Source organism: Oncorhynchus mykiss, chromosome 6 (genome assembly GCF_013265735.2).
Source record: "Oncorhynchus mykiss isolate Arlee chromosome 6, USDA_OmykA_1.1, whole genome shotgun sequence".
Lineage (NCBI taxonomy): Eukaryota > Metazoa > Chordata > Actinopteri > Salmoniformes > Salmonidae > Oncorhynchus > Oncorhynchus mykiss.
The window spans coordinates 11370990-11391907 of NC_048570.1; the positions used below are offsets into that span (position 1 = coordinate 11370990).

The window sequence follows — 20918 nt, forward strand, 5'->3', positions numbered from 1 at the left end:
TTATTATATAGGCATAGTCCCTTTACCTCTACCTACATGTGCATATTACCTCAACTAACCGGAATCTTTAACTTCAGTTTATTTAGTAAATACTTTAACACTGATTTTCCTAAAACTGCATTGTTGGTTAAGGGCTTGTAAGTAACCATTTCACTGTAAGGTCTACCTACACCTGTTGTATTCAGCATTTCACTGTAAGGTCTACCTACACCTGTTGTATTCAGCATTTCACTGTAAGGTCTACCTACACCTGTTGTATTCACCATTTCACTGTAAGGTCTACCTACACCTGTTGTATTCAGCATTTCACTGTAAGGTCTACCTACACCTGTTGTATTCAGCATTTCACTGTAAGGTCTACTACACCTGTTGTATTCAGCATTTCACTGTAAGGTCTACTACACCTGTTGTATTCAGCATTTCACTGTAAGGTCTACTACACCTGTTGTATTCAGCATTTCACTGTAAGGTCTACTACACCTGTTGTATTCAGCATTTCACTGTAAGGTCTACTACACCTGTTGTATTCAGCATTTCACTGTAAGGTCTACCTACACCTGTTGTATTCAGCATTTCACTGTAAGGTCTACTACACCTGTTGTATTCAGCATTTCACTGTGAGGTCTACTACACCTGTTGTATTCAGCATTTCACTGTAAGGTCTACTACACCTGTTGTATTCAGCATTTCACTGTAAGGTCTACCTACACCTGTTGTATTCAGCATTTCACTGTAAGGTCTACCTACACCTGTGACAAATACAAATGTGTTTGATTAGAAATGGTGGCTTGTTAAAACAAGGATCCATTTCTTCACTGCCAACTTCAGTAGGTCTCTTATTTTTCACCTAGAAAGACTTTGGGACAGTAGATATTATATTCATTCTGCACCTGTGGCATAAATTCAAGACGATCAATACAGGAAAGATTTGCAGTTGCAGAGGGTCCAGAAACCAGGAGTGTATTCATTAATGCATACCGTAGCAAATCGTTTTGCACAATAGCAGAACATTTTGCAACGGAAAAATTCAAACAAGCGTTTCTTATTGGACAAATCCGTTTGCTTCAGTTTGGTTCTTGGTGAATACCCAGATATAAAACTTTCACAAGAGTTAAGGAGGGGATATTGATAGAGAGATTAGTGTTAAAGGTACAATTCACTCAAATAAGTACTCAAATGATTCATTACCAGTCTACTACAGGCCAGGGCAGATTACCATTTAGGGTTGGGACAATATATGATTAAATCAAATATCGTGATATTTGACATTGACGATATATCGTGATGGTTAAGACTATACTCTGACTATACTCTGTGCAGTTTTATCAGTTATATGAACATGTTGAAAATAAAGTCTAAATGAATGAACTGTCTTATTTTGTAGTCATACTAAAGATTATTTAAAGCTGCAATATGTAACTTTTTGGGCGACCCAACCAAATTCATATAGAAATGTGAGTTATAGATATGTCATTCTCATTGAAAGCAAGTCTAGGAGATGGTACATCCGTTCTATGTGCGCTATTTCTATGCATCCCGTTCATAAGTTTAGTTTTTGCGTCATTTACTTTCGGTTTTGTACACCAGCTTCAAACAACTGAAAATACAATATTTTGGCTTTTGGAAAATATATTTCACAGCAGTTTAAATGGTACACTGATTATCTACACTATCCTTGCTTGTTTTGTCACATACACTGAATTTAGGCGAACGATTCAAATTTTTGCAACGAGGAACTGGTGGCGCGATCATTGTGCACCTTTAATGAGGATGTGACTATAATATGTAAATAAAAACAAACATTTTAATTATCTAGTCATTAACGTCATAAAACAGTTATATCGGAAATCGTGATATCAGGAACAGCATATCGTAGAAAAGGTCTGCCCAAATATCACCCAACCCTATTACAATTCCCAAATATCACCCAACCCTATTACAATTCCCAAATATTTAGTAATAAGGGTTGGTTAACGACTCCATGTTGAATGATAATGTATTTTTACTTGTTCCTTCAACAGACACACGCTACTCTTAGCATGGCTTATGAAGTGGATTCATCATCTACTATACATCATTTTATTTCTGTGGAAATGGCATTAACACGTTTCTGCACTTGATTGTGTATCCTGAACCCACAGTAGAAGAAGGAGCAACCATATCCTGTTGGCTGTTGAGTGTATTCTAATTATGACACAGAGAAGGGGGGGGGGGGGGGGGGGTTATTTCCCCAGTGTTCCCTTGTACTTGTCCAGCAAACAGACTTTAGCCCGCCTCTGCATTGCCCTTGACTGCTCATGAAACCACGAGCCTACTCAACTCGGCGATGGAAAACACTTCAGCATCTCAGTGAAGCTTTGCTCGTCACACTGGAGTGCCTTCTGTTATTCCCACAAATTTAAAAAGAGGATGGCAAAAGAAGGAGAATAAATTGGTAATACACTCCTACGGCCACGCTCTCCGATTCCCCACGGGAGAGCTTGGGGGAAAACTTCAAACCAAGATTGGAGAGACTGCCGCCACTTACATTTCATCAACCGCAGATTTAGCCACACATGCAAGTATTGCACATGTGCTTTCCCTCCTGAGTATGGAAGACGAGGGGTGTTTGTGCCACTCCCAAAACTAAATACATCTTAGTATGATGCACTACAAAATAAGCACAAGTGTTTACTGTTCATGCAGGGATGTGGATTGGAGTGGCCAGACAGGGAAGGAGGTGTGAGCAATCCCTTGAGTGACAAATCGCTGTCGCCTTGGAAGGGGCTGCCTGTTGCACTGATCTGCAAAGCAGTTAGTTAAAGGATTAGTATGTTTGATTCAGGGGAGGTGCTGTTATCCCCGTGTGGGAGTGTAATCCAGAAGAGGATGTGGCCATTGACTAAGCTATTTAGTCCGCAACACTAATGGTGCTAGCACCGCTCCCATCTCCCCTGCTGTCTTGTCCTGCTGTCCTGTGCTGTAAACACCTACTAAGCACCCCTAATGTGCTGTCCTTTCATGTACTGTAATATAGTATAATGTATATACTGTGTATATATACACACAGTACAAGTCAAAAGTTTGGACACATCTACAGTCGTGGCCAAAAGATTTGAGAATGACACAAATATTAATTTTCAAAGTCTGCTGCCTCAGTTTGTATGATGGCAATTTGCATATACTCCAGAATGTTATGAAAAGTGATCAGATAAATTACAATAAATTGCAAAGTCCCTCTTTGCCATGCAAATGAACTGAATCCCCCCAAAACCATTTCCACTGTATTTCAGCCCTGCCACAAAAGGACCAGCTGACATCATGTCAGTGATTCTCTTGTTAACACAGGTGTGAGTGTTGACGAGAAAAAGGCTGGAGATCACTCTGTCCTGTTGATTAAGTTTGAATAACAGACTGGAGGCTTCAAAAGGGAGGGTGGTGCTTGGAATCATTGTTCTTCCTCTGTCAACCATGGTTACCTGCAAGGAAACACGTGCCGTCATCATTGATTTGCACAAAAAGGGCTTCACAGGCAAGGATATTGCTGCCACTAAGATTGCACCTAAATCAACCATTTATCAGATCATCAAGAACTTCAAGGACAGCGGTTCAATTGTTGTGAAGAAGGCATCAGGGCGCCCAAGAAAGTCCAGCGAAGGCCAGGAGCGTCTCCTAAAGTTGATTCAGCTGCGGGATCAGGGCACCACCAGTACAGAGCTTGCTCAGGAATGGCAGCGGGCAGGTGTGAGTGCATCTGCACGCATCTGCAGTGAGGCGAAGACTTTTGGAGGATGGCCTGGTGTCTAGAAGGGCAGCAAAGAAGCCCCTTCTCTCCATGAAAAACATCAGGGACAGACTGATATTCTGCAAAAGGTACAGGGATTGGACTGCTGAGGACTGGGGTAAAGTAATTGTTTCTGATGAATCCCCTTTCCGATTGTTTGGGGCATCAGGAAAAAAGCTTGCACGGAGAAGACAAGGTGAGCACTACCATCAGTCCTGTGTCATGCCAGCAGCAAAGCATCCTGAGACCATTCATGTGTGGGGTTGCTTCTCAGCCAAGGGAGTGGGCTCACTCACAATTTTGCATAAGAACACAGCCATGAATAAATCAAATCAAATTTGGTACCAAAGAATGGTACCAACACATCCTCCGAGAGCAACTTCTCCCAACCATCCAAGAACAGTTTGGTGACGAACAATGCCTTTTCCAGCATGATGGAGCACCTTGCCATAAGGCAAAAGTGATAACTAAGTGGCTCGGGGAACAAAACATTGCTATTTTGGGTCCATGGCCAGGAAACTCCCCAGACCTTAATCCCATTGAGAACTTGTGGTTAATCCTCAAGAGGCGGGTGGACAAACAAACCCCAACAAATTCTGACAAACTCCAAGCATTGATTATGCAAGAATGGGCTGCCATCAGTCAGGATGAGGCCCAGACGTTAATTGACAGCATGCCAGGGCGGATTGTAGAGGTCTTGAAAAAGAAGGGTCAACACTGCAAATATTGACTCTTTGCATCAACTTCATGTAATTGTCAATAAAAGCCTTTGACACTTATGAAATGCTTGTAATTATACTTCAGTATTCCATAGTAACATCTGACAAAATTATCTAAAAACACTGAAGACACATTTACTCCTGAGGTGCTGACTTGCTGCACTCTCGACAACTACTGTGATTATTATTATTTGACCATGCTGGCCATTTATGAACATTTGAACATCTTGGCCATGTTCTGTTATAATCTCCACCCGGCACAGCCAGAAGAGGACTGGCCACCCCTCATAGCCTGGTTCCTCTCTAGGTTTCTTCCTAGGTTTTGTCCTTTCTAGGGAGTTTTTCCTAGCCACCGTGCTTCTACACCTGCATTGCTTACTGTTTGGGGTTTTAGGCTGGGTTTCTGTACAGCACTGAGATATCAGCTGATGTACTCATTCAAGGGTTTTTCTTAATTGTACTATTTTTTACATTGCAGAATATGAAATAATACATATGGAATCATATAGTAACCAAAAATAAGTGTTAAACAAATGAAAATATAGTTTATATTTGAGATTCTTCAAAGTAGCCACTCTTTGCATTGAGGACAGCTTTGCACAGTCTTGGCATTCTCTCAAACAGCTTCATGAGGTAGTCACCTGGAATGCATTTCAATTAACAGGTGTACCTTTTTAAAAGTTAATTTGTGGAATCAGTTGTGTTGTGACAAGGTATGGTTGGTATACAGAAGATAGCCCTATTTGGTAAAAGACCAAGTCCATTTTATGGCAAGAACAGCTCAAATAAGCAAAGAGAAACGACAGTCCATCATTACTTTAAGACATGAAGGTCAGTCAATCAGGAAAATTTCAAGAACTTTGAACTAGGGATGCACAATATATCGGTGAACATATCAGAATCGGCCGATATTAGCTAAAAATACCAACATCAGCACCGGCCCGATGTCTAGTTTAACGCCGATGTGCACAACTGATGTCAAAGCTGACATGCATACCTATATAACGTAGGTAGATGACGTGCATACCTATATAACGTAATGACGCCACGTAAAATGTTGCGCTACACGTGCAACACAGCATTCCTAACATAGCCCACAATGTGTGCTGTGTGGATCGAGCGGTCAACAAGTCGAGCAGTCATTTGAAAGAGTAATAAAATGTCAGCGAGACAACTCAAAGGCGAAATCCATTAATGCCAAGATAATGGAATTCATTGCCATTGACAATCAACCGTTCTCCGTCGTGGGTGATGTTGGCTTTTGCGACTGGTCGAGCACCGGTCCACAAGTGCGCTATTTTTCAGATGTTGCCCTAACGGAGTTACACAGTAATAACATCACTGCTATTAGCTTCACGAAATACTATGGAATGCCATTTGGGTCTTTGCGCGTCAAAAAAGATACAAGTCAATAACACTATTTGACGTGTTAAATAAGCTTTTAATTTGACACGTCAAATAACACAGTTCTATTATAGAATGTTGTGTGTTCTGAATTTGCAGGTGCCCAAGCGCCACCACTACTATCAGTAGCACTGTCAAAGCTGTACAAAAAAAGTCTGCAAACAAGCAAATACCGGCCACGAACGATGTGTTTACAATATCGCGTTGGTAATTAAGCATTACTTGTTCGACCGCAACTTCTGGGATGGGTAGCTAGCTAGCATTAGCTTGGTACCTAGCTAGCACCAATACAACCAGCCTGAAAGCAACGACCAGTAGAAACTGCAGTCATTTTCATTATTCTTAGCAATGATTTAGGAATCCTTGTAAATATTAGCTAGGTAGACACTTCGCCTATTGAAATTTAACTTCAGTTCATGAAAATAAAACAGCTAGCCAGCCACTTAACCCTGTTGCCCAAAGCTAACATTATAAGCAGCCAGCTAGCTTCATCTGGCTAGTGAGGCTCAACCTGACCGGGTTATGTGTTGTGAAGTTGGCCACAATAAGGATTAGGCACCATAGTGGAATTTGCGGTTTGCCTTTATAATAAAAGTACCTCTTTGAAAGTGATGCAGAAGGTTACAATTGGTGGAATCATGCCATATTTAGACTAGATCATGTTAAACATGGTTGGAATGTGAAGCAATGAAACGGGGTATCAGTCTACTCGGTGACACCCACAGAACACAACTGAAGAGTTTAGGCAAATATTAGCGTTGTAGCTCTTATCGCGCGGCACTGTGACTGTGTGAAATCCCCTCCCCAGTCAGCCTATTGTGTGTATTGACATTCATATAGCACTGTACAGCTTTACCTAAGGATTGGGGATCAATGAAATGGGGTATCAGTCTACTCAATACCCAAGATATTTTTTCCAACATCCTCCTCAGAGTTATCAGACTCCAAAACATCCACACAGTATTGTTTTTCCTCTTGAATAGTGTTCAATACACATACACTACCGTTCAAAAGTTTGGGGTCACTTAGAAATGTCCTTGTTTTTGAAAGAAAAGCACATTTTTTGCTTTTCTACTTAATGGCTAAACTAGGGTGGTCTAGTCAGAGATAATGTCATTCACATTATAGCTGTGACCTAGGGTGGTCTAGTCAGAGATAATGTAATTCACATTATAGCTGTGCCCTAGGGTGGTCCAGCCATAGAGATAATGTTATTCACATTATAGCTGTGACCTAGGGTGGTCTAGTCAAAGATAATGTAATTCACATTATAGCTGTGACCTAGGGTGGTCCAGCCATAGAGATAATGTAATTCACATTATAGCTGTGACCGAGGGTGGTCCAGCCATAGAGGGTGGTTCAGCCATAGAGATAATGTAATTCACATTATAGCTGTGACATCAAATTGATCCGAAATACAGTGTAGACATTGTTAAATGTTGTAAATGACGATTGTAGCTGGAAACGGCAGATTTTTATGGAATATCCACATAGGCGTACAGAAATCCATTATCAGCAACCATCACTCCTGTGTTCCAATGGCACGTTGTGTTAGCTAATCAAAGTTGATCATTTTAAAAGGCAACTGATCATTAGAAAACCATTTTGCAAAATATGTTAGCACAGCTGAAAACTGTTGTACTGATTAATAACTTTTCATGTTCAAAACTGTGCACTCTCAAACAATAGCAATGGTATTCTTTCACTGTAATAGCTATTGTAAATTGGACAGTGCTGTTAGATAAACAAGAATTTAAGCTTTCTGACAATATCAGATATGTCTATGTCCTGGGAAATGTTCTTGTAACTTACAAACTCATACTAATCGCATTAGCCTACGTTAACTCAACCGTCCCGCAGGGGACACACCAATCCTGAAAAAGTTTTAAAGAAGCAATAAAACTAACCTTCTTTAGACGAGTTGAGTATCTGGAGCATCAGCATTTGTGGGTTCGATTACAGGCTCAAAATGACCAAAAACAAAGACTTTCTTCTGAAACTCATCAGTCTATTCTTGTTCTGAGAAATGAAGGCAATTCCATGCTCGGCCTCCGACCGCAAGGCACTACAGAGGGTAGTGTGTCCGGCCCAGTACGTCACTGGGGCCAAGCTTCCTGCCATCCAGGACCTCTATACCAGGCGGTGTCAGAGGAAGATAAAAATGTACTCTTTACCGGTCCCCCCCTGTATATAGTCTTGATATTGTTATTTTACTGCTGCTCTTTAATTACTTGTTACTTTTATTTCTTATTATTAATCATATATATTTTTTTAAATATCATTGTTGGTTAGGGGCTCATAAGTATGCATTTCACTGTAAGGTCTACACCATTCGGTGCATGTGACTAATACAATTTGATTTTAACATTATGTAATTGAAGTATAAATAATCAAAGTTACCATAGATTGCCATAGAATATTCTGCTTACTTTGGAATATTACCGGTAGTTTTGCAACCCTAATTGTAACCCTAATGTACTGGACTGTAACTGTACTGTAGTGACGTAAACACCTACCAGGCTGCCCAGCTTGGAGGAGGATGAGTTGTTCCTCTTTCTGAGCAGGACGTTACCCTCGGTGGCGCTGTGGGGCTCTTTGAGGTTGAGGTGGAGCCGCCGCGGCACCCCAGCCCCTTCCGAGGAGGAGCGGAGCCGGCGCTCCATGCGTATCACTTCATGGTAGGGACTGGCGCCACTGCTGCACATGGACACTGGAGAGGCAGAGCACAAGACAAAAAAACAGAAGAGACTGATGTGGAGACCTAGGCAAAACAGAGGCAATAAGACAAGTGAACAGACTGTCCTATTCGACAGTCAAACACAAAAATAAAGACTATCCTACACATTGGGGAAAAACTTAAAAACAAGAAAACAATCAATTGGCTATTGATTGCAAGCCTGGAACGATCCAGTGTTTTGCAACAACAGCTTCACTGATTTCAAGGAGTCAGATGATTTTGGGTCATCTTTACACTAACGTAAAGGTATTTTTTTCAATTGTAGTGATGGAATTGCTATTTGCGCACAATTGGCCCAGCGTCGTCCGGGTTAGGGGAGGGTTTGGCCGGCAGGGATGTCCTTGTCCCATCGCGCTCTAGCGACACCTGTGGTGGGCGGGCGCATGCACGCTGACACGGTTGCCAGGTGCACAGTGTTTCCTCTGACACATTGGTGCGGCTGGCTTCCGGGTTAAGCGGGCATTGTGTCAAGAAGCAGTGCAGCTTGGCTGGTTCGTGTTTCAGAGGACGCGCAGCTCTCGACCTTTGCCTCTCCCGAGTCCGTAAGGAGTTGCAGCGATGGGACAACTACCAATTGAATACCACAGAATTGGGGTGAAAATAATAATAAATACACTTTTAAAAAAGTTATTTACAATGACGGCCTACCCCGGCCAAACCCGCACGATATTGGGCCAATTGTGCGCCGCCCTATGGGACTCCCAATCACAGCCGGATGTGATACAGCCTGGATAAAATAACTGTTTTAAGTTCTCATACGCTTACAATTAAAAAAAAAAAACTTTTGCTTGAATAGTCGCTAAGATTAAATTGGTTGTGATCTTTGCAAAATAACTATTTTGGGTGCAGCAGTTGTTAGCTAGAATGCTAATGCTCATTGACATAGGCTGTAGTGTCACGCCCACTCCCGCTCCCCCTCTCCGGTGCTCGATGTGGCCAGTCTCCTAACCACCGGTCCTGTCAACCCATCCTCACGCCCACTTGGTAACCTTCATTACGCACCCCTGGACTTCATCACCTCCTTGATTACTTCCCCTTCATATAGCACTCTGTTGTTATAACCCACCAGGCAATATTGTTTCTGTTTCCATGTTCAGACACTTTTCTTGTTTTGTATCATTCTTTGGCATTAAACTCACTAACTGCACTTGCTTCCTGACTCCCTGCATCTACGTTACATGTAGCAAAAGCTAGCCAAAGAGCTATTTTACAGGTTGAAGTGTTTTTATTTTTTTAAAGTATAATGCAGTTGATTTGCACTGATGACAGACATATTAAGCAGGACATTCATACAAGCCTTAAAATCCAATTATAATCCAAAAGTAGTATGAAATGCACTCAAACGCAACATGTAAATAGAGGCTTTTTTTTGCTGCCGTTCTATAAGAAATCCCCCATGTTCTGCCACCAACTTGGGTGCATCGCCCTCGTGCGGCAATATTTGCAAATGCAGAAAGGGGTCTATTGGCTACTTAGTTTATTCAAGCCTGTCTCAAAATACAACACTGCCCCTTTTAAGACAGAAAAAAATATATTTACCTGAGGGCTAGAAATGCACGTTTTGTGCTCTTGTACGAAACAACCACTCCCCCATTACTGAATAGAAATTAGCTATAACTGGACTAATAACTCACTTACTGGCAAAAAATATTAACAAATGTACACACGTGGCTACATGCAGCTCTTGCTTTGATCTCAAAACAAGCGCATCTACTCACGACCACTCATGCTGTAAACACAGTTCAGTTCAAAGTGAACGGCACAGATCCATATTTGAAAATGGTCTATTTGCATATAGGGCTCCCATAACTCTGGTTATGGCACACCACTCTGTGTAGAGTATGGTCGTCGTGCCTGTCAGTGGAATATGATCATACTTCAATGAACTCTGCCCACAAGAAAATATTGTTTGTTTTATTTCAGTATGTTGCGCTGAAAAGGTTGAATATTGTGTTGATTTGATCACAATTCCCACAGTATAGAGAAACGTTGATAGTATTAACTAAAGGGGAAAACTCTAGAACGTTGATAGTGTTAACTAAAGGGGAAAACTCTAGAACTTTGATAGTATTAACTAAAGGGGAAAACTCTAGAACGTTGATAGTGTTAACTAAAGGGGAAAACTCTAGAACGTTGATAGTATTAACTAAAGGGGAAAACTCTAGAACGTTGATAGTATTAACTAAAGGGGAAAACTCTAGAACGTTGATAGTATTAACTAAAGGGGAAAACTCTAGAACGTTGATAGTATTAACTAAAGGGGAAAACTCTAGAACGTTGATAGTGTTAACTAAAGGGGAAAACTCTAGAACGTTGATAGTATTAACTAATGGGGAAAACTCTAGAACGTTGATAGTGTTAACTAAAGGGGAAAACTCTAGAATGTTGATAGTGTTAACTAAAGGGGAAAACTCTAGAACGTTGATAGTGTTAACTAAAGGGGAAAACTCTAGAATGTTGATAGTGTTAACTAAAGGGAAAAACTCTAGAACGTTGATAGTATTAACTAATGGGGAAAACTCTAGAACGTTGATAGTGTTAACTAAAGGGGAAAACTCTAGAACGTTGATAGTATTAACTAAAGGGGAAAACTCTAGAACGTTGATAGTGTTAACTAAAGGGGAAAACTCTAGAACGTTGATAGTATTAACTAATGGGGAAAACTCTAGAACGTTGATAGTGTTAACTAAAGGGGAAAACTCTAGAATGTTGATAGTGTTAACTAAAGGGGAAAACTCTAGAACGTTGATAGTGTTATCTAAAGAGGAAAACTCTAGAACGTTGATCGTGTTAACTAAAGGGGAAAACTCTAGAACGTTGATAGTATTAACTAAAGGGGAAAACTCTAGAACATTGAGTGAAGTTCAATCTTGTGCTTCTCTGAGCAGGGTGATATTTCTTCTGCACAGCAGTCCTGGGGGCTGAGTGCAGCTTAGTTGGAAACATTGCAAAGTAGCCCAAGAAATAGGCTTTACATAAAAAATGAACAACAAAAGGGATGTGTTATCATTATGGATTGCCTAACACCGCCCACAACCAGTAGGCTAACTAATGCTATTAACACACAGTTGTCTCAAGGAAAACTATTCAGACATAATCATAGTCAAGTTCAAGTTTGGCAGGGGAACTGAAGTTTAGTGGGCTGTTTCAGAAAAACATAGCCAAAGTCTAGCAATTCTCAAATTGGCTGTTATCCACGTGTGACTAGAGCAGGGCTCTTCAAACCTGCTTCTACAGAGCTACAGTCTTGTAGGTTTTCACTCCAACCCTAATCTAGTAAACCTGATTCTAATGATTAGCTGGTTGATAAGCTGAATCGGGGTTGGAGCAAAAACCTACAGGAGGGTAGCTCTCCAGGAACAGGACTGTTTTGCAAACATTCCATAACTGCAGCTGGCAGTAAATCCCCAACCTGGGCTTATACCTGTTCATTAAAAATAAAGAGAGTCGCACATTTATAGGGTAAAACACCAACGTTTCAGCATCACTGTGACTACACTGTGCCTGTTCAGACAACACCCTCCAGGTGGCAGTAAATAGGCAACCTTGGTTTCATTTTTGTTCAGACAATACCATCCAGGTGGCAGTAAATAGGCAACCTTGGCTTCATTCCTGTTCAGACAATACCATCCAGGTGGCAGTAAATAGGCAACCTTGGTTTCATTTTTGTTCAGACAATACCATCCAGGTGGCAGTAAATAGGCAACCTTGGCTTCATTCCTGTTCAGACAATACCATCCAGGTGGCAGTGTGCATTCTTTCAGTTTGTTTACCAACTCATAGAAGTAGTAGTAGAACAAAATTGACAACTTCTGTGTGCTCACAGATGCCATAAAGGGAGCGATACAATGTTGGGATCTCAATGAATAGAGCCTACATTGTCTAAGGAAACCGCTGTCCATTGGTTAATACCTTTATGAGGAAATAGTTCCCACTGTACATGGAACTAAAATAGTGCTGCCCAATCAGCCATGTAAATCTGACTCTGGTACTTCCTGATTTCTGCATCATCCAACAAAGAGTACATAAAGCATAGCCTTCCTTTCAGACTAGGTCTATTCGTCTGCCTTCTACATGTGTAATCCGTGTGAAGTTTGAATAGAAAATGTTGGCGATCGAAACGCAAGCGTGCAAACATTTGGGCCAAATATACTTGGTCAAGGATTTACGTAGAGCAATGCCCCTCCTTTCTGCATTATCAATGACAATCACATAGAGGTAGATCAGTACTGCACATGTGGATACATAAACATTTTTAGTTCTTACCTGTGTGGGGTTTCCTCAGGTGGCATGATCTGAGTTCATGTCTACCGCAGCATGCTCCCTTCCCTGGTTCCTGGATGAGTACAGAGTTCCTGGACCTCCTCTCAGACTGCTCTGGATTGGAATGGTAGCCTTTACTACGCACTGGGCCAGCCTCGCTCTCACTAGTCTCCGTCTGCTCTGGTCTCACCTCTTCCTCCACCACCGGCACATCCTCCTTCTCCTCTTCCCCCTCGTCCTTATATTCCCGTGATTGTTGTTGTTGCGGTGGCATTGGTGTTGTTGCAGCTGTTGCTGGCCCTGTGACAGGAATTGCAGTCTCACACTCCGTAGTGTTGGCTGTGCTGGTGTCTGGCAGGAGGTGCTTGTTTGTGGCAGCTTGGGCAGGCGTGAAGAACACTTGGGATGTAGAGACGACATGGCTGAAGTTGCTGTCTGGCGGGTCGGCTGGGCTGGGTGCGGGTAGCGCATCCACCTCGGACACAGTGTCTTCTGTGATGGGGACATTAAACTCAGAGGGTGTGAGGGCTGTGGTGTGGTCCTCAGACAGCATGGGCGACTGCAGAGAGCTCTCCCCCAGCAGCTCGCCTGGCCACGAGCCCAGGGTACCCCCGGACGCTTGGGGCTCTATGCTCACCTCTGGGGGCTTGCACTGCTCAGAGTTCTTGGAGAAGCGGTGGTGGGCAGAGAATGACTTGGGCAGCAGCTGTTTCTTCTGCCTGGATGACCGTTTGCTGCCGCCGCTGTAGTCTTCCAGAAACCCAGAGTCGTCTCCCTCATTGGTAGCTGAGCTGATGCATTTGATGAACACATTCCTATTGGCCGTGGAAGACACCTTTTCAAAGTCCTCCGTCTGCGAGCGGGTGATCTTCTTCTGCCGGTGGCCCCCGAAGCCAAATGAGTGCCGCGTCTTGGCCCGTGGAGGCCCAGCGCCATCGTGAAAGCCAATCTGAGGGTTGGCCTGGCTGCCGTTGGAGTCCTGGGCTGGATCTAGCGGAGGGGTCTGGATGCGTGGTGGTTCGCTGTTCCTCTTGCTGCTGAAGCGGATGGAGGGCGTGCGGAACAGGCTGCGACGTTTGCCCGTGCTGCTGTTGCTAGAGTTGGTGCTGGAGGGGGACGAGGTGTGGACGCCATTGCCCACGCCGCCTGAGGACGGGGAGGAGGGCAACGAGTCCTGCCTCTTACTCAAGCTCCTCCTGAAGATGGGCAGCCTGGAGACTAGCGTGGAGCGGCACGACCCTGATTCGCCCATCAAGGTTAAGCAGCAGTCAGTCACTCTGCAAAACAGACATCCCATCACAGTCAGAGAGTGAGACACAGTAAAAGGGCTTCAGGTTGATTTAAAAAAATTAAAAAAGTCCCATCAAAAACAAAAATGTTCTGTGAACCTATAATTTCAAGTAGGCTATAAATGAATTGGAATAAGCTCGGTTATAGGTTAGGCTATAGGCTAGACTAATCCTATTGGGTAATAAGTTGTTTTAACAATGGGCCTTCAAGTAAGGAATGTTTCCATTCACTTTAACATATCTTTCAATCAATAGGACAGAGAAAAATCCAGTTCGACCAGTAGGCAGTTTTGTGAAGACAATACCCTAAATCATAGACATGGTTCACACAACATAAATCAATTACCCTATAGGCTACTTAATACATAAATAATAACTCCCTTCAATAGCCTAATCTAGGCCTGTTCAAATAGAATGTGTTGCATATCCAGGTTAGAGATGTCCTAGGAGGGTATTATCAAACTTTATTATCAAAGTTTTACATTCCAGCAAACTTCCTTATCTGTAACTAAATCTACCTCAAAGTCCCACAGAGATAATAGCCTAAACCAGAGATACTGTACTCTGGTCTGTTTTCACACAGTTAGACTAGTGTGGCATTTCTATGTAAAAGAACCCATGAGCACTGTTAACTTGATTATGCCACTCTTAGTGCAAATTTAGAAATTAAAAAGACCTAGCTAGTCAAAACTTTCCTTTAAAAATTGCAATTATTATTTTTTTTATATCTATTTTTTTTTTTAAACATGGACTTTAAGTTGGAAGCATTTGTGGAAAACACTATATGGGAGATGCTAGATAAATGTACGAAGGCGAATCTGCTTATCATTGCAAACCATTATGACATCAAAGTTGTCAAAGAGTTAGTCTACAGTGCATTCGGAAAGTATTCTGACCTCTACACCTTTTCCTCATTTTTGTTACGTTACAGCCTTATTCTAAAATTGCTTAAATCAAAAAAGGTCCTCAGCAATCTACACACAATACTCCATAATGACAAAGCGAAAACAGGTTTAGAATTTTTTTGCAAATGTATTAAAAATAAAAACAGATACCATATTTACATACGTATTCAGACCATTTGCTATGAGACTTGAAATTGAGCTCAGGTGTATCCTGTTTCCATTCATCATCCTTGAGATGTTTCTACAACTTGATTGGAGTCCACCTGTGGAAAATTAACTTGATTGGACATGATTTGGAAAGGCACACATCTCTCTATATAAGGTCCCACAGTTGACAGTGCATGTCAGAGCAAAAACTAAGCCATGAGGTGGAAGGAATTGTCCGTAGAGCTCCGAGACAGGATTGTATCCAGGCACAGATCTGGGGGCCTTCAATGCTGCAGAAATGGTCTGGTACCCATCACCAGACCATTTCTGCAGCATTGAAGGCCCCAAGAACACAGTGGCCTCCATCATTCTTAAATGGAAGAAGTTTTGAACCACCAAGACTCTTACTAGAGCTGGCCGCCCGGGAAAACTGTGCAATCGGAGGAGAAGGGCCTTGGTCAGTGGGGGTGACCAAGAACCCAATGGTCACTCTGACAGACCTCTAGAGTTCCTCTATGGAGATGGGAGAAATTTCCAGAAGGACAACCATCTCTGCAGCACTCCACCAAGACTCTCTGACCATGAGAAACAAGATTCTCTGGTCTGATGAAACCAAGGTTGAACTCCTTGGCCTGAATGCCAAGTATCATGTCTGGAGGAAACATGGCACCATACCTACGGTGAAGCACGGTGGTGGCAGCATCATGCCGTTGGGATGTTTTTCAGCGGCAGGGACTGGGAGACTAGTCAGGATCGAGGCAAAGATGAATGGATCAAAGTACAGAGAAATCCTTGATGAAAACCTGCTCCAGAGTGCTCAGTACCTCAGACTGGGGCAAAGGATCACCTTCCAACAGGACAACGACCCTAAGCACACAGTCAAGACAACGCAGGAATGGCTTCGGACAAGTCTTTGAATGTCCTTGAGTGGCCCAACAAGAGCCAGGACTTGAACCCAATCCAACATCTCTGGAGAGACCGGAAAATAGCTGTGCAGCAATGCTCCACATCCAACCTGACAGAGCTTGAGAGGATCTGCAGAGAAGGGAGAAACCATCCAAATACAGGTGTGGCAAGCTTGTAGCGTCATTCCCAAGAATGCTCATTGCTGTAATCGCTACCAAAGGTGCTTCAACAAAGTACTGAGTAAAGTGTCTGAATACTTATGTAAATGTGATATTTTTTAATTTTTTTCACAAGTTAGCAAAAATGAATAAAAACCTGTATTTGCTTTGTTGTTATGTGGTATTTTGTGTAGATTGAGGGGGAAAAAACGATGTAATCAATTTCATAATAAGGCTGTAATGCAACAAAATGTGAAAAAAGTCAAAGGGTCTGAATACTTTGCGAAGGCACTGATGCTCCTCATTACTTTGTACTTTGTGCCTCATTCACTCAGTCTATTGAGTCTACTGGTCCTACTCACACAGAACTACCCCAAGCCTTGACCTCTTTCTCCCCTCTCTCTCCAAATGAAATCCTGCAACTAGTGAGGTCCGGCCACCTGACAACCTGCCTGCTCAACCCCATCCCCTCCTCCCATTCCTCACTTCCCTCATCAACTCATCCCTGACCACTGGCTGCATTCCCTCTGACTTTAAAATGGCCTGAGTCCCCTCCACTCTTGGATTGCATCCTACCTGGCAGACTGCTCCTACCATGTGATGTGGACAGGATCTGTGTCTGCACCACGTACTCTCACTACTGGTGTCCCCAGCGCTTTAAAAAGATTCATCAAGTGAAATGGCTGCATTAAAATATCAACTGTAGGCTATAGGCCTATTTCAATCATATTGAATTACATTTCATATTCAATCAATTGAGTACTATTTTTCTACTTGTAGGCTACTGTGTGTATTTGTCTCAATATACCCTCAGTGTACAAAACATTAGGAACACCTTCCTAATATTGAGTTGCACCCCACCCTTCCCTTCAGAACAGCCTCAATTCATCAGTGCACGGACTCTACAAGGTGTCAAAAGCATTCCACAGGGATGCTGGCCCATGTTGACTCTAATGCTTCCCACAGTTGTGTGAAGTTGGCTGGATGTCCTTTGGGTGGTAGACCATTCTTGATACACACGGGAAACTGTTAAGTGTGAAAAACCCAGCAGTGTTGCAGTTCTTGACACACTCAAACTAGTGCGCCTGGCACCTACTACCATACCCTGTTCAAAGGCACTTCAATATTTTGTCTTGCCCATTCACTCTCTGGAACACATTCACAATCCATGTCTCAATTGTCTCAATGCTTAAAAATCCTTCTTTAATGTCTCCTCCCCTTCATCTAGCCTACACTGATTGAAGTGGATTTAACAGGTGACACCAATAAGGGATCATAGCTTTCACCTTGTCAGTCAGTCATGGAAAGAGCACTCAGTGTATTTCATAATGTGTAGTCTAACATATGTAATGATGTGCCAAATCTGTGATTTAGTACATTATTATAGGGTAAGAATTATAATAAACTGCCTCAATATTTGCTGCTGTAGGTGGGGCTGGGCAATATGGCCTACAAAATCATCTAAAAAAATGTTTCAAATTTATGGCCAATTTTACAATATCTTAAAAAATATATATATATATTAAACTTTTTCTCCAAATAAGCTTTGTTGCACAATTTAAAGGTCAAAACACTGCATTTAAAACAGTAGGGAATAATATGATTAATTCAGGGATCGTCAAATAATACCTAGGCTAAATATAAGCCTTCAATCACAAGTCCTTGTGTAATTCAATTAACCTGCTTTTTTTTCACTGAGTGGCAAACAATGTTAATAAATCAAGCACTTAATACACTGGTCATACATATGCTTGACATTGCTGGTGAATGGCCAAGTATCCACTACCTGTTGTTTTTTTTTCTCATGATTGATGTTGACAAAGAGGTCTTGAAAATTGGAATTGCTGTTCTGAAAATGCCACCAGCACAAACACGCCATAGACTTGCATCCCAAATGGCACTATTCCCTTTATAGTGCACTATGTTTTTACAGAAGCCATAGTCATTCCATTCAGACCAAGTCTGTATCCAGACAATGTGCCCTTTTTAAGATAAGATGATGCGGTTTGTGATGGCTTGATATGCTGCTATGGTCTATTGCCCATGTCCCAACTAGTCAAGTTATGTAAGGTCTTCCCACAGCTCATTATTCATAGACCTACACCTACATATTTCTCCCCTCTTTTAACATTAATGGCAGAAACAAGGTGTATAATAGAATGTGACTGATGGGTGTTTCCTGAATGACAACAGCTTACATGCAACAACAACAAACTCAACCAGATACTGTACTGCAACTGCTATTGTCTTCATGTTACCTAGCTATGCATCATCTCACAAAACACAATGACCATTAGCGGCTATATAACTCCAAAGACGAGACATTTTACCTATTTCAATTCAAGGCATATACAAGGCACATAACACTTAATCTCATCCTATCCTAACAAGACTAGTTAGGTCTTCAGTTGAATGCAATGCAGTAACTAGGTAGTAACTAGGTAACTATAATGTAATAAATCACGCCGCACAAAACCCCTTCCATAAAGGACACGGAGCAGTACTGTAACGTTAGTAGCTATGACAACTAGTTAGCTAGCTAATTCCCTGTTGAAAACACTTGACAGTTGTTGCACTGGTGTATATAATGCCGGAAACGAACTAGCTAACGTTGGGTGCTGTTAGATTGCTATTCAAATGTTAATATGGGTATATTGATGCCTAACTAGATGTAAATATTGATTAACTTCAGCTATTAAAATGTCGCCTATTGTCGCTAGCTAACGTTAGCTAGCTTCAATCTCTGCACGCAGGATAGCAGCTCGATCTGTCAAACGTCAACAATTTTGAAGCTGTACGTGCCCAACCATAATATCAATGTTATTCTTGGTGAGGACACATTCAACTGGAAAGCCATGGACCAGGCAAGTAATTCAAACCAAATACAGCCATGATACCAAAGTTGCAGACGACGACTAAAATCTAGTTATCACCAAGCTGTTTTTAGTTGACAAGCAAGGTGCATGTGAGCCCTCGAGACCGGCGAAAAAGATGCGGCTAACTTAACAAGCTAAACTAGCTAATGTTTTACCTTCAGCTGAATTTCAATGCCCAGGCCGCTCCTTTCAGTGAAAGACGAAGCTGGTCTGAATATAATTAAATCTCTAATGATTCAATATTAACTTAACCATGGTGTGCAAACGCATGCAAATCTTACGGAAATAGCAAAACTATTAAATATATATATATTTATCGCACAAGTGCACCTCAATGACGTGGAATGTCTCTCATCCTCTCTTCCGTATTACACAGACCACGAGCGTGGGTGACGTACACCTCACACCTTCCCTGAAGAGTGAGCCGCATCTTCATGAAGCTGGTGGTGCTTCCGATTCAATTGCTGACCTGAGGATGCCATTGAGTTATGGATAATGCTGAGCTTATTGTCAAGCAACAGTATGGCCAGTAACAAAACTATAATTGTTTAAAAAAAAACATTTTTAAAGCATTACTTTGTAATAGTGAATTTGCTCTTGAGAAAATATCAACATGCAAGAATAATAAACAGTTGAACAGTGACTTAAATGGAGGAATTAGTGTCCATAATCAATTTTTGTTCACTATTTTATACCATCTTTTCTTAATTAGTATCTTAATTACAGGTGTGACGTATTTCAGTCACCCTGTAGTCCAGTCAGGAAACCAAATGATAAAAGCATCTTTATATAACACACACAGTATGATTGCATCATTTATTTTCTGTATTGATTTGTTGCTACCATTAATATCTAAATCCTCATTGATTGGCTAAATACATCTCACAACGCTCTAGGACAGTGATGTAACCTGGGGTCATTGGCTGTTTTGGGTCTTTCAACATCAGGCCCCCTCACCAAGGCAACCCAGCCTTACAGAGATGAAGGGTTAAAACCTTCGGTCCTCCCCTGTCTGAGGAAATGGGTCCGCTGCTGCAGTCTTCTGGTACCAATTAGTTTCCAACTACAACACTAGTCAAAACACTGTTAAACATGTAACAGATCAATTTGCACAATAGCACACAAAAAAAAAAAAAAAAAAAAGGCTGGATTTCTACAGGAACATTTGTACAGGAAAAATCTTGCAGGACCTTTAGATTTCATACAGTCACAAATATCCTACATTTTTTTCTGCAGGAATCATGTAGGATATTTGCTCCTGTAAGAAAATCCCCAGTATTCATTGTCACTTTCCTGTAGAAATAGCATGTTCTGCAGGAGTAACAAATCCTGCAGGTTCTGCCCCTACAGGACTCCTGCAAGAATTTTAGCTGACCCTGTAGGAATATTTTTTTTTTACCTGATGTTGAGGATCTTTGAAAATTCCTGCACGATACAACCGATTCCTGAATGAGTCCAAGTCAACTTTCCCCTTCAGGATTTCATAAATCCTACAGAATTCCTGCCTCTGAAGTAATTGTGTAGATGACCTGTATAACTTTTGTAAGGGTAGATAAGCTTACTTTATCTGCAGAGGCAGTAGCATCACATGCTGTCTAATGAGGATGGGTGGATCAGGGTCTGAGTGAGAGAAAGGTCAGTATGTGTGCATTTCATACATTTTCCTTGCACTTCTCAGAATGCTCTATATCTAGAGAACAAATTTCCCAGGAGGGTGACAGATGATACACATACCGTTTATAAAACCTTAC

At 41.8% G+C, this 20918-nt stretch overlaps 1 protein-coding gene across 2 annotated transcripts in view; it reads right to left on the minus strand.

Moving 5' to 3' along the window:
- Positions 1 to 19686, minus strand: part of LOC110525252 (serine-rich coiled-coil domain-containing protein 1) — a 109861-nt gene extending 90175 nt beyond the window's left edge. For both annotated transcript variants that reach the window (XM_036979389.1, XM_036979390.1), the window contains exons 1-3: positions 19323 to 19686; positions 12890 to 14163; positions 8403 to 8596 (exon numbers count right to left, since the gene is read on the minus strand). In XM_036979389.1, coding sequence (XP_036835284.1) covers positions 8403 to 8596; positions 12890 to 14138 — 1443 coding nt within the window. In that variant the 5' untranslated portion in view covers positions 14139 to 14163; positions 19323 to 19686. The remainder of the gene's footprint in view (positions 1 to 8402; positions 8597 to 12889; positions 14164 to 19322) is intronic.
- Positions 19687 to 20918: the final 1232 nt, after the last annotated feature.